At 36.1% G+C, this 27,209-nt stretch overlaps 5 protein-coding genes across 5 annotated transcripts; all 5 read left to right on the top strand.

Annotated features, from left to right (window-relative positions):
• Positions 1–3,468: 3,468 nt before the first annotated feature.
• On the top strand, positions 3,469–4,355 carry LOC6583594 (enhancer of split malpha protein). Its single transcript, XM_002009224.4, has one exon. The coding sequence runs from the start codon at positions 3,537–3,539 to the stop codon at positions 4,026–4,028; it is 492 nt and encodes a 163-aa protein (XP_002009260.1). The 5' UTR covers positions 3,469–3,536; the 3' UTR covers positions 4,029–4,355.
• Positions 4,356–10,205: 5,850 nt separating this feature from the next.
• Positions 10,206–11,127, top strand: LOC6583593 (enhancer of split malpha protein). Its single transcript, XM_002009223.3, has one exon. The coding sequence runs from the start codon at positions 10,275–10,277 to the stop codon at positions 10,761–10,763; it is 489 nt and encodes a 162-aa protein (XP_002009259.1). The 5' UTR covers positions 10,206–10,274; the 3' UTR covers positions 10,764–11,127.
• A 1,672-nt stretch (positions 11,128–12,799) lies between these two features.
• LOC26528109 lies at positions 12,800–15,328 on the top strand. The gene is made up of 2 exons (XM_032731714.2): positions 12,800–12,901; positions 12,977–15,328. Exons 1-2 carry the CDS (start codon positions 12,824–12,826, stop codon positions 15,275–15,277), a joined length of 2,379 nt encoding a protein of 792 aa, XP_032587605.2. The 5' UTR covers positions 12,800–12,823; the 3' UTR covers positions 15,278–15,328.
• A 513-nt stretch (positions 15,329–15,841) lies between these two features.
• LOC6583592 (angio-associated migratory cell protein) lies at positions 15,842–17,779 on the top strand. The gene is made up of 3 exons (XM_002009222.4): positions 15,842–17,092; positions 17,168–17,375; positions 17,430–17,779. Exons 1-3 carry the CDS (start codon positions 16,231–16,233, stop codon positions 17,641–17,643), a joined length of 1,284 nt encoding a protein of 427 aa, XP_002009258.1. The 5' UTR covers positions 15,842–16,230; the 3' UTR covers positions 17,644–17,779.
• Positions 17,780–21,721: 3,942 nt separating this feature from the next.
• LOC6583591 (Y+L amino acid transporter 2) lies at positions 21,722–27,105 on the top strand. The gene is made up of 4 exons (XM_032730904.2): positions 21,722–22,980; positions 25,345–25,563; positions 25,623–26,218; positions 26,280–27,105. The coding sequence occupies exons 1-4, from the start codon at positions 22,659–22,661 to the stop codon at positions 26,664–26,666; spliced, it is 1,524 nt and encodes a 507-aa protein (XP_032586795.1). The 5' UTR covers positions 21,722–22,658; the 3' UTR covers positions 26,667–27,105.
• Positions 27,106–27,209: the final 104 nt, after the last annotated feature.

Raw genomic sequence — 27,209 nt, 5'->3', positions numbered from 1 at the left:
AGAGACCTCAAATTTTGTATATATACTCGGGCTGACCACCCTAGACCATAAAGCTTCGACGGATATATGTCCGCCCACAGGGGACGTGGCAAACCGCACAAGTTTATATCTCCTAAAGTATAATAGTTAGAAACTTCAAATTTAGATAGTTAAGTTACTAGTTACCCCCTCTATCGATGACCCAAAAATCATTTTTACGCCTCTTAAGGGGCGTAGCATATCGGAAAATACCCTGTAATTTTCATATTTTTTGGGCGTAAGCATTCAAATTTTGCAGTTAGGGTACCGTTAGCTCGATTTAGGAACTAACCAAAAATGAGGTGTCTACGGCCAGTAGGTGCATGGAAATCGGAAAAAAAATAAGCTGCTAAATAGCTGAGATGTGAATGAGTATTCCGTAGGCGGTAACGCCCGACTGCAACGTTCTTACTTGTTTTTATTTTAGGTTTTTTGGAATACATATGTACCAATGCAAGCTAAAGATCATTTTTATGTTGTATACATAAGTGGAGTAGATAGTACAATTCATCACTTGTTATGGATGGTAACTATCGGATCTTAAAGTGTTGATCGACTCGAAAGAAAAGATGAACACAATTCTGCTTTTGGGATGCACCCGATAAAAAAAAACATTTGGAGTCATGGAAGACCAATTGGGACATGTACTTGGAAGATATGAAAAAATTATCTTTCTGCAGACACCTATACTTAAAGGTTAAGGGCTGAGTTGTGCCAATTACTTTTTACCTAAGGTACATATAATTTATTTAGGCCGTCACGTATGTGCGAGTCTGAACTGAAGTTTTGTAGACGTCTGGGTAAAGTAGTCAGCAGGACGCCGGCGCCACTAAAATTTACTTTTAACTGTATTCTCATTGTTTGGGATTCTAAGAATCCGTACAAATGCTTAGGAATTTTAAGATTGGTAGTGAGATTTGTCACACTTGTTCAACAAAGACTGTTCCGTAGATATACCTGTTTGGGCGTAGCCATTTGACAAGTAGAATAACCGTTTTAGTCAGTTGCCAACTGACGCCATCATACTCTACGCATTTTCATAAAGAGGGCTTGACTTGAATATGAAAATAATCGCTAAATCCCACTCGAATTATGTATACTGGAAATATTTATAAGTAGCTCTATGTACAATTGATTCACATGTGCGTGTCCTCCACTCTTACGTAGTGATCTCCATACTTTAGTGTTCAGAGCCGGGATTGGAAACGTTGGTTTCCTAGTCCAGCCGTCTTGCGTTGGGTTGTGGGGGAGCTCCAGGCTACTGCGCGCATTAGCATCGGAGTGCACTGATATTAATGATAGTTATGGCTACTAGTTAAAGTTAAAGTTTGCGATAAGTGATATATTATTTAACGGCTTGGTCGGAGCAATGCATTTAATTTATTAAATACAACGATATAAGCTTTTTGCAAAACTGTCTAATTCGAGCATATTTTATCCCTAGAATTTCCACTATAAACTAAATATTTTGAACAGATTAGTAAGATATTTTCTAGATTTGTATATACACAAGTAGTGAAATATTCCTAACTAAGGCAACACAACATACATCCTTTAGGACAGCAGACTATCCTTTTTCATTTTTTCATAACGCTAGTTCACGGTCCAAACAAGTTAAATTTATTACATATAAATTTTGCAAACCTTATAGTTTATAGATATATTTATCTATTTATTTAAGAGGTGTACAGGGGATTTCATATATACTATACAATAATTGCAGAGCCTACTAATTATCTTTCATACAACTTAGCATATTATATCTATGCAATATAAAATAATATCCATATAGCTGCGTAAGAACAGCACCGTCAACAAATATACCCAATGTTGATTTTAACCAGAAGCAATCAGTTAATGTATACATTTTTAAAACATTAGCAGCCTAAACCAATACAGAGAGAGCACCATACGACCAAGAATATTTTTTTAATCCGTTTCCGGGACTACCTACATTGCATTGGCCATGTTTTTTTCCGTTGAATTGCCCTTTTCTAATGCATTCGGGTTATTGAATTTCGATTGTATGTTGTTAGGTTTGGTGGCACAGTATTCCACACGTGCAAGGGTCAGATTGGGACTCGAGTCAGGTAAAAACACCAAACGCATAAAAAGATAAAAGAGGACTTAATAGAACAAACCCTAAAATGACCCCAAAACGAATTACGGTGCACTTTTCTCTGAGATAGCATGATGCTAGATATGCGAAATTGAACCCGCTAGCAAATGATCGTGAAAACGGACAATGCAACAATACAATAAAAGTAAGTTCAAGGAGTCTGACTGATGACAGACGTATAGAAGTAGGAGTGTTCGACTCAAAAGGTAGCAATTAGGGCGCATTGATTATCTTCGCGCTACTACTTTGCCTCAATATATATAAGTTATAAACTATATTCTGTAACAATAGCGTTGACTATTTTTAATTGAACTGACTTCAAATTTATAACCTCTTTGTTAAACTTAAATTTTTTCAATCCTATAAAATTCGAATCACAACTATTAATAAAGTAGACTCTCTAGTATTGGTTGAACGAAATTCTGTGGTCTGATTTAAGTAATTCGTCAAAATATCAAAAGCAAATATATCCTTTTTCGTATTTAACGGATGCTTGGGGTAAAGCCGTTAAAAAAACGGCCGTTACGTTTCAAATGGAACATTCAAATAACAATCAGAAGGCACATAAATAATTTGCCGACAAAATTCCAGAAAAAATTTGAAGATCAAGGATGCATCACCCGCGTCGTAAATTGTTTACGGACCCACAGAGAGATCCTAAAAATAACAATGACCAGCAAATGTGTGTGCAAACGGTTATGTATGCACACTACCTGCCACCCCGAGAACGTTGTAAGTCCCAAATAGCGCGTTAATTCGTTTTGACTAACCTTCAAAACTCAAACAAAATCCGGTACACCAAAATAAAGGAAAAGTACGTTACTTTCTACCGACAGGTCACAGGGCTCAGGGCGGTATTGGAATTTTCGTGTTGTGTCAATGAAATGGCCAACAAGTAGGTTTTTCCAAGCGAGATGGCTTGAGAGATATGAGTGCGCACTATTGTTATTCTCGTTCCTACCCTGCCTTTTTTCGGATAGTGTGTCCAATTTTAAAATCCTCTGCATTTGGGTATTTACAGACTTGTTACGACTTGTCTGTTCTTGTCGGAGCAAGGGACTTAAGAATGTGATTTGGGAGTATCATGCTGAGCAGGTAGCGAGCGAGCTAGGAGACAAAAAAGTCGATTTTGTGCAACCCGAAAATTCCAACTAAATATCCACTTTCAAAAATCTGGAATATCAGTCTCTCCCTTTCTTTCACTCGGGTGCTCAGTCGATGTGCAAACAACCACCTGCCTCAAGGAAGCATTTTCATTGGCTGCTTGAGCAGAGAGCGTTGCAAGAGCACAGAGGCTCAGCTGAGCACGGATCGTATAAAAGCAGAGCCTCCACTATCTCAAACAGCAGAACAGTACAGACCATCAACGTGACAACAACCTCAATTCAAGTCGCTCTCAATGTCTTTCATCACACGGGAATACAAGTTCGAAACGAGCATCATGATGCAAAAAAAATCAGATCAGCATGCAATGGCAATGCTTAGCCTGAAGAAACTTGTCAAACCACTGCTGCGGCTAATGAAGAAGAAGCAGTTAATTCGCAAGACCCTGGCCGAGGTGCAGTCGCAGAACGAGATAAACTCATCGTTGGAGGACATGCGCAAAGATTCAGTGGCCAGCTGTGACAACACGGCAAACGAGCTGCTCGAACAGAGACTCTACAACGATCTGCGCGAATGTCCCAGCAACGCGGCTATTATCGTCCAACAAGATCAAAAACACTGCATTGTTCCCGTGCATCCTGATCAGACCTTCATCCCGGTTCACTTTGCCCGTACGAGCAGTGGAACATTCTTCTGGACTTCTCTAGATGGGACGTGCCAGCAGCAGCAGCAACATCAACAGGAGTACCAGATGCGAACCAAGTACGATCGCTGGGTTCAGGCTTGAATCTAGTTCGATTAGACAACAGCGATGACGTCAGCTTTAAAGCCAAGTCCCAGGGTGATGCTGGACTTGGTACGATCGCAATTTTAAGGTGATATTAGCATAGGCATGCTCCCCATTTATTTCATAAAGGAACCAATATTCTATCAATCAGAATACTTATAAATTATTGTGATTTTATAGCTTTCATTCATAGCTATAAGAAAATCATTGTCTTCCATGTTTGTTTGTTAGGTTACTTAAATATAGGCTAAGAATCATCAATCATTGTCTTCCATGTAAAATAGGTATTAGTTTTAAGCCAATAAATAGACTAACTAAAAAATTAAATCTGTATTCTTATTGATACATAGATTTTTGATTTGACTTTCAAACTGATTATTTATCATAAGAAATTGATAACAAAAAGTAAGTACTATTTCTGTCCCAATTGCCACTGTATGTAAATACGATTAAGTAGCTCGTACCTTAGGTAGCTGAATATGCATATATTTACATATGTATGTATATACAAACATATATGACTCATAACTAAATACGGAGGAAGTATGAGCTGATTCGCCACATCTAAAATACTCGTAAATAGACTGAAAACTAATCAGATTGCAATCGACATGGACATTCTCATATTGGAAACTCGTTTCATATTCGAAACTCGTTTCTTCTGAAATACACATAAATAGATTGAAAACTGATGGTAATGGTTTTGTGGCAGACCCCGCAAAATATATATATTTTTAATCAGAGCGACGAGCTGAGTCGATTTAGCCCCGTCCGTCCGCATGTATCTAAGAAGATATCCAGTTTTCTCCAAAAATCGATAACTAGTCCCGATGTTTTATTATCGAGTCTCCAAATTTTAAATGTAGACTTTTATTGTAATTTACCCTTATATCCACCCTCTCATCTCTATATTTTTAAAAGGCGTATTTAAAATACTAGAATGCACTGTAATGTTATAACCACGATCTGATTATGTTTCATGAGCATAGTCCATCAACAAAAAAAGTTATTAAGCAATTAAGTTTCCATAGTAAGCCCACACTGCAGTGTGTCAACCAAAAGCGAAAGAGAGGAAGATGATACTGAATACACCTATGAAAAGAAATATGGAATGAATTGTATTGAGTTGAAATAACAAACTTATAACTAAAACAAGTAAGAAGGCTCCAGTCAAGACTGCTCGACTAGGAGATACCCTGAACCCTCCAAGCTGATATTCTAATCATTCTGCACTTCTTTTACATACATACACATGCACTTATAAGCACGCGCTCTGCTAACTGCGCAGTAAGCAGCGACTACGCTTGGGCTGCGCTGCAATGTGCAATATTATGACAATTTATTTGTTGAATAATTTCTTTTGTAGACATAAGGTTAAAATGTGTGTACATTCCAAAGCACAAGTCTCTAGTACTTGAAATGCGTTTTTTACAAATTTGGGGCGAAGGGGGCGTGGTATCCAAAATCTGTAAATTAAAAAATCTTTGTAACGATTAACTTTATATACAACGCAAATTTGAAGACTCCAGGTTTAAAAGTGTTCAAACTAGGCTGAAAAAACCAAGTCGATTTTTCGATTATTCTCGATAAAAAAGTTATCGGATGAGTTATCGAAAAAATAATGCAAACTCGTACTGCCTATGGTATACACGAGTATGCATGCCAAATTTCAGCTCTCTAGCTCTTATATCTTCTGAGATCCTTTTGCTCATACGGACGGACAGACCGACAGGGCTATATCGACTCAGCTCGTCGTCCTGATCAAGAATATATATACTTTATGGGGTCTGCGATGATTCCTTCTGCCTGTTACATACTTTTCACAAAACCATTATACCCTGATTTCCCATTTTCAATGGGTTCAGGGTATAATAATATTCACGGTAAAAGCTTGTCTGGGACTAGAATTTTCGTTGCAATAACCGGATGGACGCTATAAGTGAAAGGGGTGGGGGCGTGGCTCTATTTTAAAAATAAAAAATCCGAAATTATAAAAAAGTCGTAATAGTATGTAGGCTTCTATTTCTTCAGGGACAATTAATGCCAATTATTCGGGCTTTTTACCCATAGTGCACTGTAGCCAATGTGTGTTTATTCTTGCATCCCTATGTTTTTCTGTGTGTGTGTTTCTTGTGTGTTCTTTCTTGTAGAAAGACGGGAAGAATTATTGTGAAATATCAGCTCTTCGAAGGGTTCAGGCGATTTCGTAGTCGAGCACTCTCGACTAGAGCTTTCCGACTTGTTTCTAGTTAAGGTTGCAGCGTAGAGCATAGGTGATATGGTTTTAATGTTGTTTCGATAATGAAATGAAATTAAAATATTGATATGTATGTATTAATGTAGTGTGACATTAATTGTCAATTGGATGTAGAATGGCTCTGGTAGGGCGCTCTTGTTATTTTACAAAATCGCAAATCAAATGACTTTAGCATTCCTAACACGCAAAACATACTCTAATTTTATATAAGTATATTTTGTGATTACAGAATTTTACATTTTAATCTGCACTTGTACGTTTGGATAAATGCAAAGATCTATTCAGCTATGACTCTTGATCAATAATAAATTTATATTCACTTTAACTATAAAACTTTTTAAATTTTGAATGAATATAAAACTCAGATTAAAAGTCACCAACCCATAAAAACTTTAATCTGAAATAATTGTCATTAAACTCAATAAAACATCTGAAATGAATTATTTCAACATATTTTTAAACAAACCATTTACGATTCAAATAATCAGTTATAACGGCATAATCCATGGACAATGCATTAATTCAAATAAATTATAATTATTGAATAAATGCAAGCCACATATCTTTCGACAACATGTGCTTGACGAGGGCTCTCGACTTTAGTGACGCTGTCATTCGAGCCATGATAAATGAATAGTTGATAAGGGCACACAAATAATGTACTGAGCGAACCATAACAAGTAAGCACGTTGCAGTCGGGCGTTACCGACTGCGCAATGCTCATTCACATCCCATCAGCAATTTAGCTAAGTTTCGTTCTAATACTCTAGAAAATGCACCTCATTTTTGGTCAGTTCTTAGAACAAGATAACGGTACCCTAACTACCAAATTTGATTGCTTACGCTAAAAAAATGTGAAAATTACAGGGTATTTTTCGATATGCCATGACTCGTCGATAGAGGAGGTTACTAGTAACATAACTATCTAAATTTGATGCTTCTAGCTATTATACTTTAGGACATATAAACATTTGCGGTTTGCCACGCCCCCTGTGGGCGGACATATATCCGACAAAGCTTTATGGTCTTGGGTGGTCAGCCCGAGTATATATACAAAATTTGAGGTCTCTGGCATCAATAGTGTCCAAAATATAGCAGAATTTAAAAAATCACTATATCTTCAGGTCGGATTTACCACGCCCTTAATGGGCGTAGATATATAATTTTGTCAGTAGACTTTATAGAATCATAACATTCGCTTACGTGCAATTTCAACGTTCTAGCTGTAAAACTCTTGGAGATAGAGTTTTATCCGATTTGCCACGCCCCCAATGGGCGTATATATATCCGCCATAGCTCGTTATTTTGGGTGGTCGATGCGGATCTACATTCCAAATTAGAGCATTTTATCTATTCAACTAATATGATTTGTAGCATTTCGGAAAATGCATTTTTCGACATTCCAAGCCCCTAGTGGGCGGATCGGGAAAATTTTAACACTTTATAAGTCGGAGATATACACGAGTATGTGTTCCAAATTTCTAGCTTCAATAGCGCCGAAATAAATTGCGTTCGTACGGACGGACAGAAAGAGATCAATATACTAATTCACTTTCGTGAATGAGTATAAAAACAACAAAGCGAAAAGCAATACAAATATTCAACAGAAATTGGGAGATCCAAGAAGACGAGTGAGCCGGACACACGTGCATAGAAAAATGCTACGACTACCTGCAACGACTACCCCTCTAAGGGAATGGAATGTGTGTACATGAATGTATGTATATATACATATGTATGTGTGTATATTCATTGCTAAATCGTCTATTGCCAAGGGTTGATTCTTTAACATTCAAACCAATTTACAATTTGATACGTGCAGTCAGTTGTGAAATTAACTGTAATACCTCACATTATATTATATTGTGACTGAGAAGCCCAATGTGGTTAAGCAATAACTATCTAAAAACTGATCCGATTTTCTAGTCCCCCATCACGCCGTGGACATATCATTTTTGTGGAATATATAGGGTATATTATTAATATTGGAGCACCACTAATTGATTTCAATTTCATAGCCCTCAAATGTTAAAAGATGTTGATTGTTTGTTTGCTACGCCCTCTAAATGTACAGCATAATATTTATATTTTATCTTGGATTGTCAACACAAGTATGTATTAAATGATAATATATATCATCTGAAAAAATCGAGAGTACATATTTCTTGTACATATTCCCTATGGCTTCAGTCGGATGGGCATTGCTATACGTATACTCTTTCACTTCATACAATATTTATCTGACCAAAAGTTTAAAACATTGACAGTGATGCTGTGAAAGGCTGGCCTTATGTTATATGTTTGTAAGATTTTCAAGATTTAAAATGATTCGCATTATAATATGCAAATACATTTAGATATTTGTTTACATTTTTACCTGCATACGCTATTAAACCTCAGCAAGGGCCGCCAAAAAATTTATCAGAATAACAAATAACAGAGCCGAAACCTTTTCTTGGCTACCTGTTCCTTCGCCCTTGAGCTGAAAACCAGTTCTCGATCCAAACATGTTACTGCCAGTGCACTGTCAACGGTTGTTTTGCTTTCTTTGATAATTCTAAAGCAGTGCCAGAACATTCTCATATTTCATTGAAACAGGTAGGGACTACACATAAGAAACGAGCCTAACCCTACCTACCATTCAAGCTGGGATCGTCTTATATGACTTGCATGATCCGTATACTGTACTTTTTATACCCTGAACCCAAAATGGGAGATCAGGGTATAATGGTTTTGTTCAAATGTATGTAACAGGCAAAAGGAGGCGTGTCAGACCCCATAAAGTATATATGTTCTTGATCAGAACGACAGGTTGAGTCGATTTAACGATATTACGCGCTGTTAGATAACTACTCCTGTATTTGTTATCGATTAAAAACCTTTTCGAAAACTAGTGAAAAAATGATATCTCCTAAATCTTCTCAGCTGAGTCCTCAAATGTTAAATATAGGTTTTTATGCATATATGCATATAAATATGTAGTATATATCCCAAATTTATTTCAATATAGAGTAGTAATTTTTTAGGCTTAGGACGTAAGAAATACATAAACATTGATATATAGAGCTACGAATTTGTAAATTTCAATGCATTTATTAAATTTTTAATAATATAAATAAACATATGAAATTCAACAAATTCGAAAGATACAGTCGGGAGACCCCGACCAACCGGTGTATTTCCATGGCTTATACCTATTCACAGATATATATTCAACACAAATATAATGTAACACATGTACACATATACATATATAAATTTGGTAAAAATACCAACACTTTCAAATTTTTATTATAATTGCACTATCATATAATACAATAATATATCATAATAATATAATATAAATAAATAATATTAAGTTCGATAATGTTTTTAATATATTAATGTGAGGTGGGCTTTATAGAAAATTTGATCTGAGCATGCTGCGTTCACACTTACGATCAAGTGGAAAGGCAGCCGAACGGGTAATCTAATCAATTCACCTCGTGATCCTGATGTATCTATGATCTATGTATGTATACTTTTAAAATTTATCACGCGCTCTGCCCGTTAAATTTTCAGAATACATAAATAGATCAGTAAATCAGGTCAAAAGAGCCTACGAATCTAGGTAATTGACAATAAATAATAAACAATAAATTTGTGACAATAGAATTTGAAAATGGTTAGGATATCGTTCTCACGCCGAAAGTGGCAGGATAATGACCTTGAGACACACGCATGAGAAAAGAGTTTCCCACGCTTTTAGTCCTTTTCAAGACTCTAACCTGCGAGCGCTGGGTATTTCAAAACACTGCCCAAACGTGAGAATCTTCTGATCCACCACCTGGCGGCCATCAGCATCTGTGATTGGCTGAGATGCAGCCGAACCTCTTTGAGACGCTCATAGAGAGCAAGAGTATAAATAGGGTAGGCACGTTAGAGAAAGCATCATAAACAGTTTGACTCCCGCACCGGTAACACTCACAACATTTACTCAAGACAACGCAATGTCGAAGATGTCAGCTATAAATAAACCACAACTCAACTTCAACAACTATAAGAAAAAGATTATGGTTTATTCCCACAAATCGAAAGTCTCGCCTACACGCCGACTAACGAATATAGTGAAGCCGTTGATCAGACATCTCTTCAAGATAAAGGCAAAGCAGCCAAAGCGAAGCTCCTATATCGCATCAGAGGAAAAGGAGGCAGAGTTCGACTGGCTAAACAACGACATGGATAATATGTCAAACGAGCATCTAGAGAACCGACTTATTGATGAGATCAGGCAGTGTGCCAAGGAGGACGCCATAATCGTATACGACGAAAACGGATCCGGCGAACTTCACACATTCGATCACGAGGACTACTATGTGCCCGTGCACTTCGCACGGACCAATGGCGGTACATTCTTCTGGACTTCATTTCAACCCAGCCACCAAGTGAAGCCCTATGACATTGAGTGGAACTTTCACGATCGTTGGGCACAGGCGTGAAGGACACGAATGTGATGCATCTGGGTTCTAGCATTTTCAAGTCTGGGTACGACTTAGTAGGTTGAAAAATCAAGACTTCGCCTGTCTTCGGGACCAAATTTTTGGGCTCTTTGATCTTGGACACATCAGGATCTTATCCGGAGTAGACAGATATATCCCTAGGGATACTCGAATTGCTTTGCATTTTAGATTGGACTTAAAATGTTTAAAGCGTCATCAGAATTCATTCACTATGGCACGACATATACAATTTGTACTTTTGCCAGCATTAAAGTATATAATTTGCATAGGACTGTACCGTGGACGAGGATTGTAATGTTGAAAAAATAAAGAAACAAAGCAATATAAATAAAATATAATATTTGAAAAAAAAAAGACCAAATCGCATTTATTATTATTTCATAGTTGTTTTTTTAGGCATTAATTTACAGTACTACATCATCGTCATCAAATATCTCGTTTAGCCAACAGCATTAACATAAAGCAACAGTAAAATTACTACGATTTAATAGTTCAAAGTTGCCCCTGCCTAATGAGTTTTGAAATTCTGAGTAAATCCTCATTTATCACAACGATACTAAATTGACTTTCTTTTATACTACTCAAATATAACATAAAACAGATTTAGGGACTTTACATTAAAATGTTTAAAAAATTGTAATGCATTTGGGTTTCCTTTACTATTTGAGTATATGTATATACGAAGCAAAAGTATATTGATTACAAGATGTTTCAAACAAAATAACAATTTCAAATATCAATACATTTATTTTTGTAACACTAAAAGCCGAACTACGTAAAATTGCATGGAAGACTTAAACGATGTTGCTGTTTCTTTTGACTATAGTAAATTGACTTAAAAAAGTCGACATATAAGCTATATACTATTTCAGAACTTATTTATAAAATGTAATTATATTATATTATAGTTTAACTACTGATTACATCATAGCTCTCTGTTTATACACACTGATTACTGTGTTGCTTAAACTATATTGCACTCTTCGCATCCACGTTCCGGTTATTAGCTGTCTTCTGCTTGCGTTAACAGCGAACTATATAACCCAAAAACTGTGTCCTTGAGTATGCGCGCCGAGCGCCTTAAAGCTCCATCCCATCACGCTAAGCCTTGAAGACATGTTGCCATTGTCGGTTGTCGCTGAATACTGATTTGTTGGGCAGAAATACGTCGGCCTTATATACAAGCCTCGGTGTAGGAACTCTCCCCCGAAGAACAACACATACATTGAGATAGGCAATATTCAAAACAAATCGTATATAAATGGACCTATCGTGAATGTGCTGAACGGGTTCTGTTATCAAAAAATATGTATGCACATAGACGAACAGAAGAATGCACCCATATAAGCTGTTTCTCTGTGTCTGCTTATACACACAAACGCACCCCATATACATACTTATGCACGCATACACACATATGCTCATTCATGCAGTTGTATTGGTCTTATCATTAAATTCTTGATTTTTATGTATACACTGACTTCCCCTTGACATCCAATATACCGATTGAGAATGAAAATTCTGGCTATATTGGCTCTTTGAAAATGTATGCCAAGCCCTACAAAATGCATAAGTATATTCTTAATACTTGATATATTTACATCATATCAAGTTCATTACAAATAATAAAGTACTATAACATATATGGACGTATACCATAATATAATAATATAACGATTTCTTTGTCATATTGCATATATAGAAAGTAGTAGTATTAGATGATATTAATGAAGACACTTGATCAGCCGGAGAAACATGCTCGGAGACAAACATACTTATTGATTGTTGATATGTTAATTTTGTTGCAAATTAGTCTAAATGCCAGCTTATATGTATGTATGTATATATGCACATGTATGTATGAGAGAATTGACAACAGGTTGAAGATCGTTCGATCTTAGGGTATCTCCTATATACATAAAGACTCCTTAATAGAACCGTCTGTACTTTATGGCAAAAGTATAATATTTACGCTCTGATTACTTCTGCTTTTTATTAGTAATCAATTATATAAAAAAACGATATGTTATAAGTGAATAATGAAACTACATTCAGTATTCAGTACAGAGGCGAAAGTTGCAGTTGCATTCAGAATAAGAAGTTGCAAACCGAATATGGTAACTGGGACTGGGCTTTGTCAAATACGTATCAATAATATTCCTATAATTCGATTTTCAATTATCTTATTGCAGGCAAATGCATTTCAAATGCTCTTAATCATTTCAGCTTTTCATTACAACAAACTGTTTGTAAATGTAATGGACACAATATTAGAAATGGATGTGGGGGAAATGAAAAAATATGAATATTGCGTTAAAGTAGTTGTTATTTGCTATACTGTACACGATAGTCCTACTGATAGTGACGGCGACTATGATAACTATATAAAGAAAAACGGTTGCATTAAAAAAGGCCTATCTGAAGAAGACAACACTACATATTGGGAATATGTTCATCAATGGCAACATGAAGTTGAGGAGATAATGTTGGATCTGAATATACTTACAATTTCCGAACAATATGATCAGGGAAATTGTATAAAAATCGATTTAGGCTTATATTTCCACATACCTAAAATAGTTGTATGCGATCGGAGGAAAATGTATGGGGATACGCTTACTCCTATCATAACAACCACAGCAACAACAACAACAACAACTACCACTACTATTTCAACAACCACAAAAACAACTACAACGACGACAACAACAACCACGGAGCCAACAACAACAGAAATCATTGAGCATGGACCGCAATGTAACGAGAGTGATCAAAAGGGAAAATGGATCAAGGAACAGACGGAGTTAGTTCGTAGATTGCCTACACTGGTCTCCAGACTTCCGAATGTCGAGGCAAAGCTAAATGTATTATTGAATCGGAATTGTTGTCCATATCCTATTATTCGGGATAGAGTCGAGATAATCAATGACATCGTCGACCTTTTAATACAATTATTCTGCGTTCCGTTTACTGAACGAGCGAAATCTACAGGCTATGCATTACTTGATATTGAGAATTTCATGACAAGGCTAGGCGAACTAAACCTACATGCACCTCAAAATAACCGTTTCAATTGCAGTTGCTGCAGCGACTGGCAAGTTGATGTTAAAGGTGTAATCGAAAGATTTAGGAAGACATTAATATCCATAGTTCCAGACTATGTTTCAATCATTTCCATACTTAATTCACTAAGTGGAAACCAAAATAATCTTGTGCAAAATTCAAAAATATCCGAAGAGCATCTCTCAGCGATCGCAAAGATAATCGATAATAATATTAATAATAATAAAGGCAAGTGTTGTAATATCACAAATAGCAACGTTTTACTGACCGATAAAATAGAATTAAAAGATTTCAATAATATTTCAAGTCAGCAACTGCACGAAACTCTTACGACCTTTGATGGATCCATAAAAAACACACAAAATTATATCCATAATGGGGAACTTAAAATTAAAGAATTTATTGCGTTTTGTGAAGGAAAGCGATTGGAAAACGAACAGAAAAAGATGCAAATGAATATCACAAAAAGAAATATAAATCAACTAGAAGAAAAAATTAAAAATTTTGAATTTCATGTGCAAAATTCACTCGATGATGCTTGGAAAGTCGAGTTGCAGTTTCATCAATCGATTGACAATGGGCAGCAAAATGTGGAGATCTTCAAGGCACAGCTAAAAAGTTTATTAAATGAGGCGCACCAAAGACAAATTGAGGCTCAGGAGAAAAGATCTAAATTTAATTTAATTAAAAAAAACGCTTTCACTGCCTGTTTAAAAAATATAGATGAGATGAGTTACTTGAGGCCACTGAACCTAGTCCTTAACCAGAGCTCCGTTTCATTCATAAATTGGCAGCAGAAATTAACAATTTCCCAAGAAATCGTAAGTGACAAATCGAAAAAGTTAAGAAATAAATTGAATGAAAAATTGGGGGAATGGGAATCGAGTGGGAAATTCCAATACAATTCAAGTGCAAACAACCAATTTACTATCGTTATTGATGCTATGCAAAGTGAATTAACGGAGCTATACAATAATATTATAACTGTTAGCAGATCAGAAGATGCAGAGTCCAAGAAGATTAGCAGCCTCTTGGTCAAAATGGAGGAAATGCTCGCAAAAGAGTGGAGCAATATGGAACAGAATGATGTCCTCGATGCTAAAATCAAAAAATTTACTGAACAAATGTTATACGATTTCGAAAAAAAATTAAATGCATCATCTATGGGAGCGTTCAATGAGCAATATAGTAAGTTGGGATATTTAGAAACCAACTTCAGTGACATCAGAAATACAATGATTTTTATGGAAAATGACATGCTAAAGAAAGTTATAAACATACAGAGTATTTTTCAAAAGCTTAACGAGAAGCTAGTTGTTGCTATCACTGGGGCCAATAAATGTGTGTCGGATTGTGATTGGGGGGATATGCCATCTTTAGATAGCCTAGAGGCACGTATTGAGGCACTAGAAGAAAAATTAAATGTTTAATTACTTAAAAGAGTCAAGCGAAAATAATAAAGCTGCAAAACAAATGGAAAATTTTCATATGTTTGTAATATTTTATTGATTTTTTGTTAAAGTATATTTGACACTTTGTTTTTAATCAAATTTCGTTATACGAAGGTGTTGGTTTAACATTATTCATTTAAGGTAACAGGACACGCTAGTCCCTTTCTACTTAAACATAATCATATATATACTGCGAATTGATTTGTATGAAAGTATCAAAAGTATGAGGGGAAACACTTATATAACAAGTCCCATTAAAAATACCTTAACTTAACTTAAGAATGCATCTTAAAATTTTAACTAATTTCTACTGAGTATGAAAAATATTGTGTGGGTAAATGGAAACATCTATTTAAAATGCTAAAATGAAGCTTATCTGCTCTAGCAGATGCTAATTCCACCTTAGCTTTAATATGCAACTCCGCAGTAGATTTTTAATTTTTTAATATTAATTTTTAATATTTTAATATATTTTTATCATCAAATAGAAATAGTCTCAACCAAGCATACATCAATTGGGATCACAACGTAAAATGCTTAAGTTCAATGATATACACAAAAATTAAACTTTGCTGATCATGTCATAAAAAATCTAATTCGAACCTTGTATCCATTAATAAACGGATCGCCGAGGCTTAGAAAATAAAATGTACCTATTCAGATAAAATTCTTTGGGTCCCGGAGCGGGCTAATATTGCAAATGTCCACATAAACAAATTTTGTTAAGAATTTTCTTATTTTTTGTTCGTTACAAATTTTTAAAAATACCGCCCAGACTCAAGCAAATTTAGGTAATATTCACTTCGCACAAGTTGGCAGGTCCGATAACAGAAACAGCTGAGCGTGCCAACACGTGCATTAGTGTGCATTACTTGTATATAGCTTTCTTTATTATTGAAGCGTGTAAAGGACGAGCAAATAAATCTTACAAAATGCGTCAAAATACGCCACCACATCGTCCCGACTTCGATTACGAAAATGACGAGTTTCTGGAGGAAATCGAACTAGATGGCGATCCACCGGTAGATGATGATGATGAACTGGAAATGGAGGAGGTGACTTTGTCGCAGTTAGAGGCTCGTTTGGGAATGCACAGCGATTCAGACGACGCAATGGATGGCAATGAAGACGAAGAGGAGGAAAATCGCATTGCAGCCATCAGGGATGATGCATTGATTACTTTTAGGAAGCACACAGCCCCCGTCTTTGGTTGTCATCTGCACCCGCGACTCGATTGGGCTGTGACTGGCAGCGAGGACGATCGTGCCTATGTGTGGGACACCAATAACGGCGAGGTGTTGTTCGAGATAACTGATCATAAGGACACGGTCACTGAAACGCATTTCAGTCACGACGGTTGCTATTTGGCGACTGGCGACATATCAGGCGAGCTGTTTGTATTCAAAGTGAACGAATCACAAGACGATCGCCCCATTCTGTACAAGGTTTGGGAGTACTCCATGTTCGATATGGCCTGGATGTTCTGGCATCGTGCCGCTAACGTGCTCCTAGCCGGCGGCGATAGCGGCGAGGTGTACGTCTGGCGTATACCCAGCGGCGAGTGCAAAATTCTGCCTGGACACTCAGCGCGCTGCGAAGCAGGTGATTTAAGTGGCGATGGCAAGAAGCTACTCACTGCCTATACTGATGGCGTAGTCAAGCTGTGGGATCTAAAAACTTGCCAGGTGCTGATGGAGGTCAACAATCAACATCCACTTGGCTTTGGAGAAGTCAGCCATATCGTGGTCGCCTGTGAGCAGAACTCGCCATTCTACTTATGTGCTGAGGGTGGTGGTTAGTATCTCAAGTTCTCAAATCCTTATCCGTACATGGTTAATAAAATCAATACCAAAAACTCGGACTTTCTAGGCAAATTACTCTTCTGCACTAACAATGGACCGGTGAATGTTATACAGTCCGAGCATCTAATCGAATGCATCGCATTTGCGCCTTCGACAGCAGATCTTAAGCTTTTGGCATGTGGCTCGTTGGAGGGGCAAATTTCCATTTGGGACTACTCAAAATACGCCCTTCGCACGGTCTGCGAAAGCCCTGTGCCATTTGATGGAATTCTTCGGTACATTTTTGAGCATATACATATAAACATTATTAATACAACTAATTATTTCAGACTCAAATGGCTAAATGATTATACTTTGCTGGCGGCCACCGCACAGGGAAAACTGAATGCGTTTGATGCTCGCACTGGCTCGCTTAAATTTACACTGACTGGCCACTTATATCATATATATGAATGCGCTTTTAAATGGGAGGAAAATTGTTTATTGACCGTTTCGGAGGACAATACAGCCAAGGTTTTTAAGCTACCACCTTTGGGTGAATAGATATTAGTTCAAAGGTGTCGACTACAATAAGTAATTATTCAATAAGATTTTTTGTATATACAATAGATATTTATGGAAGTGTGCTTTGAGCGCAGCAGCAGCAGAATTACAAATGCATTGTCTTAATCTCAATGAAGAGCGGCTGGTGTTTTCTTAGTTTTGAGACGCGATTTTAGCACCGTGACGTACCTTTATGGCAAAAATATTTGTGTATCTACTACTATCGTACTATAGATGCACATTTTGACTGCACTTTTCGGGCGAATTGTGCTCTCCAGTTATGCACATGCGTGCAACAGTTTAGAGAGCGGCTTGCTGTAGAGAAGAGCTGCAGAGTGCACCCACAGATAGCGACGCGAAATGGTAATATATGTTGAAAAGAGCTTATCTGTATTATGTATGTGTGATTGTCTACAGTTCCTGCTCCACACAATCACAATAAACGAACATAAATCCACCCGCACAATTGTATACAATTGTCTAACATTTTGTGGATTATTATTATTTTTTTTATTATTATATTAAAGCTTTTCGTATTTTATTCTCCCAGTGCAGTGTTTCTGTCATTGTGCATCAGACGGCAAAAAAAAATTACTTTCAGTTCCATTCGGAATTTCGAACCGTGCGTTACGCTAGTCGAAACGGAGTGGCAAACAAATTCATGTGTATTATAGGTATGTATATTAACCTATAATACACATGGTGCTCTACCCTCTCCGAACTTTCACTCTTGATAAGGGTAAGGGTAACTAGCCGAACTCTCGTAGAACAAGGACTTAATCTCAGTGGACCACATGGCTGCAAATGCAAACGGGAAAAATTCTATTAAAATAATTCTGAATACGAAATCCACCATTAACACAAATTTCTCACAGATAAAATGAGAGATTAATGAAAATTGCATATGGAAGTAATCCATCATATTTTTATATACTTTTTGTTTTTATATTTGGTTATGAGAGCAGGGCGCAAAACTAAAAACATGAATAACAAACAATAAAAGTCGAAACCACAGTTAATCAACGACAAAAACAACCCACAGTATGTGCACCCACACAACCACACACACATGGCAGACTGTTCCTGTATGGCATGCGTGTGTCTCATTGGCGACTTTTACAATTAGATTACCAGTTCTCCAGCAACAACAACAACCATCGTCGCCATCTATAACATTATAGTTGGCAATCAAAATCACAGGCACTATGTAAAAGCAGGCGCTACGTTTCGTGCAGCACAGTTCATAGTAGCTGACAAATATATGTCGACGTCTTTAATAATTATTTATATTTCCTTTTTTTTGTTTTTGTTTTTTATCAACATTTGGTTTTTCGTCACAATAACGATCAGTCGAATTAGGCAAGTGATAATGGCTTTTATACCCATCAGTAAATGAATATTGTATAATAATTAAACATTATCGTAGTATATAAATAATGAAGTCCGAAATACTGAATATATCCAATTGAGTGTATAAATGTAAAGCATTTAAATTTTGAAAGTATACATATAATTGTCAACTACTGTATAAGTACACACATGCATATACATAGAATATATGTATGTTCATACTAACGTATAACAATCTCCACTAAAAGTTCATTGGGATTACGATCAGCGCAAAATTGAATTATCACAGTTGGAAATGTCATATACACGCGCCTAGTGATCCCCACAAGCAGCAATCAGCGATTTAGTTTTGAATACATATAAATGTGAATGTATAATTTATAGAACTGATGTGTTTTAGTTGATAATGCTCAAATATGTTTATATGAATGTATAATATAACACAAATAATTATATGTTTTTTATTACATATATAATAATCACTTACACACAAGTATTAAAACTTTATGTTTTAATATATTTGGAATAGAGTGAAATAGAAGCTTGCTTTATACATATTTGTTCAAAAGTTTCGGTTGTTAACAAATATAATAATATAAGAATCTGTATATAGATTCTTGTGAATGGTATTTTACAATAATTTAAGAGTTTAGGCTAAGGAATAGGCCTTTTCTGCTTAGATATTTATTTACATATATGATATATGGCATATGCAATAACATAATTATTTGGGGGGGGAAAAAAAAAAACAAAGAAATAAAAAACCCCAATATATTAATCATATTTTAAGTGTAATTTGAAGATATGATGAGCTTCCCTAAAATTAAGTTCTAGTATTAAATTCAAAGTTGTTGTCAGATATCCAACAAATATCAGTTAAAGACGTTGTTTTAGGAACATCTTTACTAACGACCTCTGTGGAAATAGAACAGATTCAAAAGCATAAGATGTACTTATGCTATATCTATAATCACGTTCTACACGTTCTTCTATGCAGCAATCAAATAGTTTTGACTTTACAGAAAACTTTAGTAAAAAATTATGTCATTTGGTTATTTTAATTTTTCAATTTTTTCATTTTTATGAGATTGCCTGGATATAGTTAAATTTGTAATGTCGAAAATTACGCCTTGACCCACGCTAGAGCATCGTATTTTACTTCCCAAAATCAGCTGCATATCGTAACACAAGCCCATAGTTCCTTTTAATAAACGTGCTAAGTTTTACTTTATATAATGATGCTACAACCGCAGAGAATAGATTGATTATCAAAATTTTAGTCAATTAAATAAGTCAAAGCAGACGTACTTTCTGAAACCGACTGCGTACTGCTCTTCTGGTCTACTACAATATGATATCGCCTAGTGGCTTAGACACTGAGCTAAAATTATTCTTAAAAGTGAAAAATTGGTGTTGGTTATTATTACTTTGCCTCAAATCCCATAACTGTTTATTCAGTAAAAGAAACTAAATGCAATATTTACCTGCATAAATATCAGTGTATATTGTACAATATTCAATAATATGTTAGTACCCACCCGGTTAATGACCTGACACGCCTTTAACATGTCTAAAAGTGTCAAATTTCATAAACAGCAAACAATTAGCACAAAAAATATTACGATTATGCCTTTATTCTTGCGGAACTTTTGCAGGAGAAATAAGCCATTTTCGATATTTCTGCGTTGTTACGGTCTTCTCACTTCGACCAGTTTGTACTAGTTTAGTACAAGTCGATAAACAAACGTATTTGACACTTTATTAGTTTTTAAGATATTTAAATTAATGTGAGAACCCGAGCGCACTATTCGATTAGAAGTCGACTCGAAAATACCTTATATACATTAATGTATAATGTATAATGTATAATGTATATATATAATTACATACGTGTGTGTATGTACATATATGTGATTGTCTTAGCAATTGTATGGAAAATAATCTCTAAATGAACTGGAAAACAAAAGACTTGCCCAGCAAATGGGTTCTGACAAGAAGCAGTAGTAGTGTATAAAATATTAATGATTGACATTGCATAAAATATTAATGATTGACACTTATAGTATAAATACAACATACATATGTATGTACGTACGTGCATACGTATATGTACATATTTGCAGTAGTAATCAATGTAAATAATCGAGTGTTAATTTTATAATTACTATCAAATCAAACACAATGCTCAAACACAATGCTTCATGCAAGGAAGATGTTGCTTACATGCTTGTAAATACGTATGTATATGTATATGTATATATGTTTTCGTGAATGTATATACTTATATACATATATACGTATTTATGCAGAATATAAAAATATGTAAGTGACACTCATACAGCCTGAATATGTCATTTATGTATTTATGCTTGTCTGTTTTGTATGCGCTCCAAAAAAACGCCCATGCTGTGTACATGCATACATATCTACATACTATGTACATATTTGTGTGTACTACACACTTACAAAGATATCGAGAAGTTAACGTTGCTGAAAATAAATGCTGCAGAAATACGGTCGATTGTTGCATCATGCTAACACCGCAATATATGTACATACATATTTACATACATAACCAATGCGTATTTGGGTTATAAGAAAATGAGAGAAGAACTGTGGGATGGAGTTAAAGAGAGAAATAGCGAGAAAGAAAGAACGCGTTTTATAGAGGGGGAGTGAGACGCATGCGAAAGTAATGCCTAGCTCTAACAACCATCTATCATTACAGGTTCTCAGGTAGCGACTCATCTACGGTAACGATTCAAGTCTGTTAAGAATAAAAGCCTAAGAGCGAGTGCGTGGCGAACAGAGAGCGAGAGAGCGAGAGAGAGAGAGAGAAAGAGCGCTAAAGCACAAACACAGCTGTCGCCTTTGCCGCGGTGGCTACCTATGTACGTACTTGTATCAAACGAATGCAAAGCTAAAGTAAACCGCTCAGCGCGCAAAAGCAAAAGCAAAAGCAGCCGCGCAGCGACGCGTCGCGCCTCATCACATAAAAGGGAAGTCTGTATTAATATTCGAAACTTAGTTTGGACTCGGTGCGCATAAAGTGTGGTCGATCGGCAGCGCAGCGCGTGATTTAATTTTTGGATTGTGAACAGGAATAGAAACCGGAACCGAAATTGAAATAATAATTTAATCGGGAACAGTTTTGAAAATAACACGAAAAACAAACCATGCTGTTCAAAACACTGCGAACTCTTCTAACTAAAACTGTTTAAGAGCGAGTGTCGCTCCACGTGTGCTCTATGATTATTTAGTATGCAGCCAAATGAGCGTGCATGCGTGCACTGACATACGTACACACACTTACACATATACAGACGCACAAGAACAAGCAAAAGCAGAAGCACAAGCACATACGAATGTGCGACAAGCAAAGTAAAGTATAAAGAAAAGTAAAGCATGTGGCCGGCCGCAAACTAAAACTCGAAATTGTGCTTGAAAGATCCACGCTGGCAGTGCAAGTGCGGAGAGCGCAGGCTGATAAAGAAATCAAAATACCAAATTGAAAAGAAAAACGATAAAATTAGTGAGCATAAATATACGTATAACAGTTTATTTTCGAGGATCTTAACCAAAGGGGCCAATTTGTGGCAAAGCCAAATATTCGAAAACAAAGTAATTTACTAAATATCTTACCTCCTGCATTCGTGTCGAAAAATATGACACGCATTCAAGCTAGCGATACGCTAATACCGCGACAGGTATTCGAGGTGCCAATAGAGGCAGGCAGTGATAAGAAAGCACGTGACCGGAGCAACTCTGCCACAGACACTTCCAGTCAGAGTTCTGGAGTTAAGCTCAAGAAACAAATCGGATTGCTCGATGGCGTCGCAATCATCGTTGGTGTCATTGTGGGCGCCGGCATATTCGTTAGCCCCAAAGGTGTGCTCATGTTCTCCGGCTCGATTGGACAGTCGCTCATCGTGTGGGTGCTCTGTGGAGTTCTCAGCATGGTGGGTGCCCTATGCTACGCCGAATTGGGTAAGTAAATAATTGAGGTAAACACTCGTGTAAACCCGCTGATGTCAGCTTTGCCATTTTATATGCTGACGAAGAAACACCTGTAACACCTTTGCTGAAAGTGGCACACGACCTTGTTAATACTTGCTGAATATGCCATGCCAGCTATGCCAGGTGTTACAATTAGGGTCATATCATTTATACTTTAATATTTTCAATATTTTGTGTCGTGAATATTCTGATTAGAAGATTCACCGTACCCAATCGAAAATTTGGCTGATTTTTTAAAATAATTCATTTATGTCGATATATGTAACAACGTGATATCAGTCTGCAGTAGTATATAGAATTGCGGAATATTGTTATAATAATATTTTTTAAAGATATGTAATTATTTCGCTTATAATTTTATCAGTGAAGCAAAAAGAGAAGAAAAGGTCAATTTAGAAAAAAATGAGTGCTTGTGAAATTTCCTTTAACAAGACAACAAACGACTTTTTCTTCTTTTGCTCCTCAAATTGTGATTTCTTTTTGTATTCTTTATTTAGTTTTATTTAATTTATTTTTTTAAGTCGCACATTTTGAATAACATATAAAACGTGTTCAATGTCTGAAAAACTTGATTCGCTAAACTGTTATTTGCATATAGTATTTAGAGATGCTCATAGCCGAGTAAAAGAGTAACTTCGATGAACCAAACACAAATATTAATATAGACCTATTTATTATGCTTCTGCCGAATTCTATAGCAGCCATTTAATTAAAGCACCCATATGAAGTCTCGCTGCCTCGAAGATAATTGATAATCACAAGCTGGAGTAATTCGATAGAATAGACGGCAGAGAGCAATGCCTGTTATAGCATATTATCTATTATATATAAAAGATAAGACCACTACAGTAAATAGATAAACTATGCTGATGCAAAAGATGTTCACACTGGAATATTATATAAGTTAAGCGCTCCCACACTAGAGTACTAGTGATTGGGGGCGCTGTGTTGGGTTCTTGTGAATATATAACAACTTTGTGTTCAATGAAATAATATATTTTATATAATTTGGAACAATAGGTCTAAGCTCTCTCTAGCCCGAATATGAACTGAACTAAATCTGTTCAACTGGCTAGGTTCTCCCCTTGAATGTCTGACTGGACTCTCCAGCCTCTTTAGATTGTCAAAAGTCTTAACTTATATTTAGAATAATATTTTAAATATATAACAGTGTTGTTCAATTACCCATCATTGTAATATTCTTGACCTTTGCAATTTAAATTCTGTCTTAATTACTACGACTTATTTGGCGGACCATCGAATTTGTAGGTTTATCGGAAGGAAATCGATTACTCCTGAGTCTGTCGAAAAGATAAGTTTGCCCTTTACAGGCTTCTATACTATAGATATAATATATAATATATTATATTCAAAATTTCACATCCTAAACAGTGCTAACTAAATAGAGAAGAAATAGGCAAAAACAAAACAGGGTTTAAAAACACTATTGTCTTCATTGCCTTTATATTATTCATTGTCATTATTCTCTATTCACTTTTTACTATTCACTATTTATTATTCATAATTCATTATTCATTATTCATTATTAGTTATAGTTATAGCTCATTATTCATAATTAATTGTTCATTATTCATTATTCATTTTTTATTATTCTATTTATTATTCTAAATCGTTATATCCTGATCAAAATTTAATAATAAGAGATTCTTTTCAAATTTAAATATAATAATAGTTCTTACCATTGAAAATGGGAAATGTCAAATACATTTTTGTTCGTCCGTTAAACCGTCTATGAGAATGTGTCGATCCCAGACGCGAGCTAGGGGTCCCTACAGGTCTGTAAGACTTTTTAAGTCCGTATATTGAGTTTCAATAAAAAATAATCGATAGCCAATTAACATAAGTTGAAAGTATTAAGAGTATTTAAAGCATATGGGCAATCTTATAGTGTCGAATGTGACATTCGTACGTATGTTAAAACATTTTTAAATAGTAAGTACTCAATGTTAAGTCAAATAGATACTGTGTGGCATAGATCCCGTTCCAAAATTCTACACTATGTGTACTATAATAAAAGAGGATAGGTGGAATTTTGCACCATGCTTACGGTTACATTATAAATAAGTGCATTTTTTATCTATTCAATACGATTGTAGGTCAATCTATTAACAAAGACTAAAAAAGTTAATTAGCCGTATTTTGATGTTTAATCCTTCGTTAAAGTTTGCATCTGGCTGAGAAATATAAACACTTAATTTCAAATTTTCACCTGTACTTTGAAAAATCTAGAGAAGGAACTTTGACTAAATATAGAATTCCAAGAATCGGATTTTCGTAGAGTTTTCAGAAAACTAAACTTTTTTATTTTTATAGGTACCATGATACCGAAATCAGGGGGTGACTACGCCTATATTGGCACCGCATTTGGACCATTGCCTGCGTTTCTGTATCTCTGGGTAGCGCTGCTCATACTGGTTCCCACGGGCAATGCCATCACAGCGCTTACATTCGCTCAGTATCTGCTGAAACCATTTTGGCCCTCATGCGAAGCACCCATAGAAGCTGTTCAGCTCTTGGCCGCTGCCATGATCTGTAAGTGGTGATCTATAGTAGTATCTTAAATCACTTTCATCATATCCGATATTGCACAGGTGTCCTGACTGTCATCAACTGCTACAACGTGAAATGGGTCACTCGGGTAACGGACATATTCACGGGTACAAAAGTGGTTGCGCTAATGGTAATTGTGGGTGCCGGTGTGTGGTACTTGGCGGGTGGCAACACTGACTATTGGGATCAACCGTTTAGTGGAGGACACAAAGAGCCCGGATACATAGCGCTGGCCTTCTATAGCGGATTATTTTCCTACTCGGGCTGGAACTATTTGAACTTCGTGACAGAAGAATTGAAAGATCCGTATCGTAATTTGCCGCGTGCCATTTGCATATCAATGCCGGTTGTCACGATCATTTATATGGTGACAAATGTTGCATACTTTTCGGTGCTTTCGACTGATGAAATACTAACTTCTGATGCCGTAGCCGTAACCTTCGGCGACAAGATGCTGGGCTTCCTGTCATGGATAATGCCCTTTGCTGTGGCGTGCTCGACGTTTGGATCCTTGAATGGCGCCATCTTTGCATCATCTCGCTTGTTTTTTGTGGGAGCACGCAATGGCCATCTGCCAGCGGCGATTTCGCTAATAAACATTAATTGCCTAACGCCGGTGCCATCATTAATATTTCTGGTAAGATTCTAGTCTACTAAAATCCCGCAAGACATCATAGCTCCTATTTTTCTTCTTACAGTGTCTAATTACGCTGATGTTGCTGTTCATAAAGGACACATATGTGCTCATCAACTACGTTAGCTATGTGGAAGCACTCTTCACGCTCGTCTCTGTGTCTGGCTTACTCTGGTTGCGGTATAAGCAACCCAAGACGGAACGACCCATTCGTGTCAACCTATCACTACCCATCATTTATCTGATTGTCTGCCTGTTCCTGGTCATCGCATCCTGTACACAGTCCCCCACCGAGGTGGGCGTTGGCACTGTGATCATACTTTCCGGCATTCCCGTCTACTATCTAACCATACATAATCCGGTTCAATGGTTGGCCGACACCTCCCAAACCATAAACATGTGGTGCTCCAAATTCTTTATCTGTATGCCAAATCAGGATAAGTTCGACTAAGATTCAATTACTCATTACTAGGGCGAATCAAGTGCCTTCTCTGTAGGAATCAATGATCAATCAATAACTCGCATGCTAAGCAATTATTATAGGTACCTCATAGGCTCGGCAAGCTTCTCCAAATACCATCTTGTCTGCTGTAAATATCTTTATAATTCTCAAAGAAGTCAATTAAAAACCAATTTCGTTAGCTTGTAAATCTAAATATGTTGTATGTGATTATGTATGACTGTATATATACATAACTATATATATAAAGCGTTTAAGCACAAATTAAAGAAAAAAATAGAGAAATGACAAAACCAACAATAGATTAACATTTTCAGATAATTTAAAAATAAGATTATTATACAAACATAAGTTGAACCAATTTTGTACTTGTGTAAATCGAATCATATTGTATAGAGTTTAATAAAATATATACATATACACCTTTCTAGCCAAAAACTGTTCACAGTCAACCCAAAATCATACAGCTTTTATCTGCATTTAAAAGCCCAAGGTAAATATCGGTAGGCACCAGTAAAAGCTCTCGAAGTTTCG

This window comes from Drosophila mojavensis, unplaced genomic scaffold, assembly GCF_018153725.1.
Source record: "Drosophila mojavensis isolate 15081-1352.22 unplaced genomic scaffold, ASM1815372v1 contig_74, whole genome shotgun sequence".
In the NCBI taxonomy this organism is placed as follows: domain Eukaryota; kingdom Metazoa; phylum Arthropoda; class Insecta; order Diptera; family Drosophilidae; genus Drosophila; species Drosophila mojavensis.
Note: the sequence above shows the minus strand (reverse complement) of the source record. Positions and strands in the feature narration are given on the sequence as shown.

Excerpts from the sequence above, each read along its gene's own strand:
- LOC6583594 (XM_002009224.4), top strand. The coding sequence starts at position 3,537 with ATGTCTTTCATCACACGGGAATACAAGTTCGAAACGAGCATCATGATG.
- LOC6583593 (XM_002009223.3), top strand. The coding sequence starts at position 10,275 with ATGTCGAAGATGTCAGCTATAAATAAACCACAACTCAACTTCAACAAC.
- LOC26528109 (XM_032731714.2), top strand. The coding sequence starts at position 12,824 with ATGAAACTACATTCAGTATTCAGTACAGAGGCGAAAGTTGCAGTTGCA. Across the intron at positions 12,902-12,976 it reads GAAGTTGCAAACCGAATATG|GCAAATGCATTTCAAATGCT; the intron begins GTAACTGGGACT and ends ATCTTATTGCAG.
- LOC6583592 (XM_002009222.4), top strand. The coding sequence starts at position 16,231 with ATGCGTCAAAATACGCCACCACATCGTCCCGACTTCGATTACGAAAAT. Across the intron at positions 17,093-17,167 it reads CTTATGTGCTGAGGGTGGTG|GCAAATTACTCTTCTGCACT; the intron begins GTTAGTATCTCA and ends CGGACTTTCTAG. Across the intron at positions 17,376-17,429 it reads CCATTTGATGGAATTCTTCG|ACTCAAATGGCTAAATGATT; the intron begins GTACATTTTTGA and ends TAATTATTTCAG.
- LOC6583591 (XM_032730904.2), top strand. The coding sequence starts at position 22,659 with ATGACACGCATTCAAGCTAGCGATACGCTAATACCGCGACAGGTATTC. Across the intron at positions 25,564-25,622 it reads CTTGGCCGCTGCCATGATCT|GTGTCCTGACTGTCATCAAC; the intron begins GTAAGTGGTGAT and ends GATATTGCACAG. Across the intron at positions 26,219-26,279 it reads TGCCATCATTAATATTTCTG|TGTCTAATTACGCTGATGTT; the intron begins GTAAGATTCTAG and ends TTCTTCTTACAG.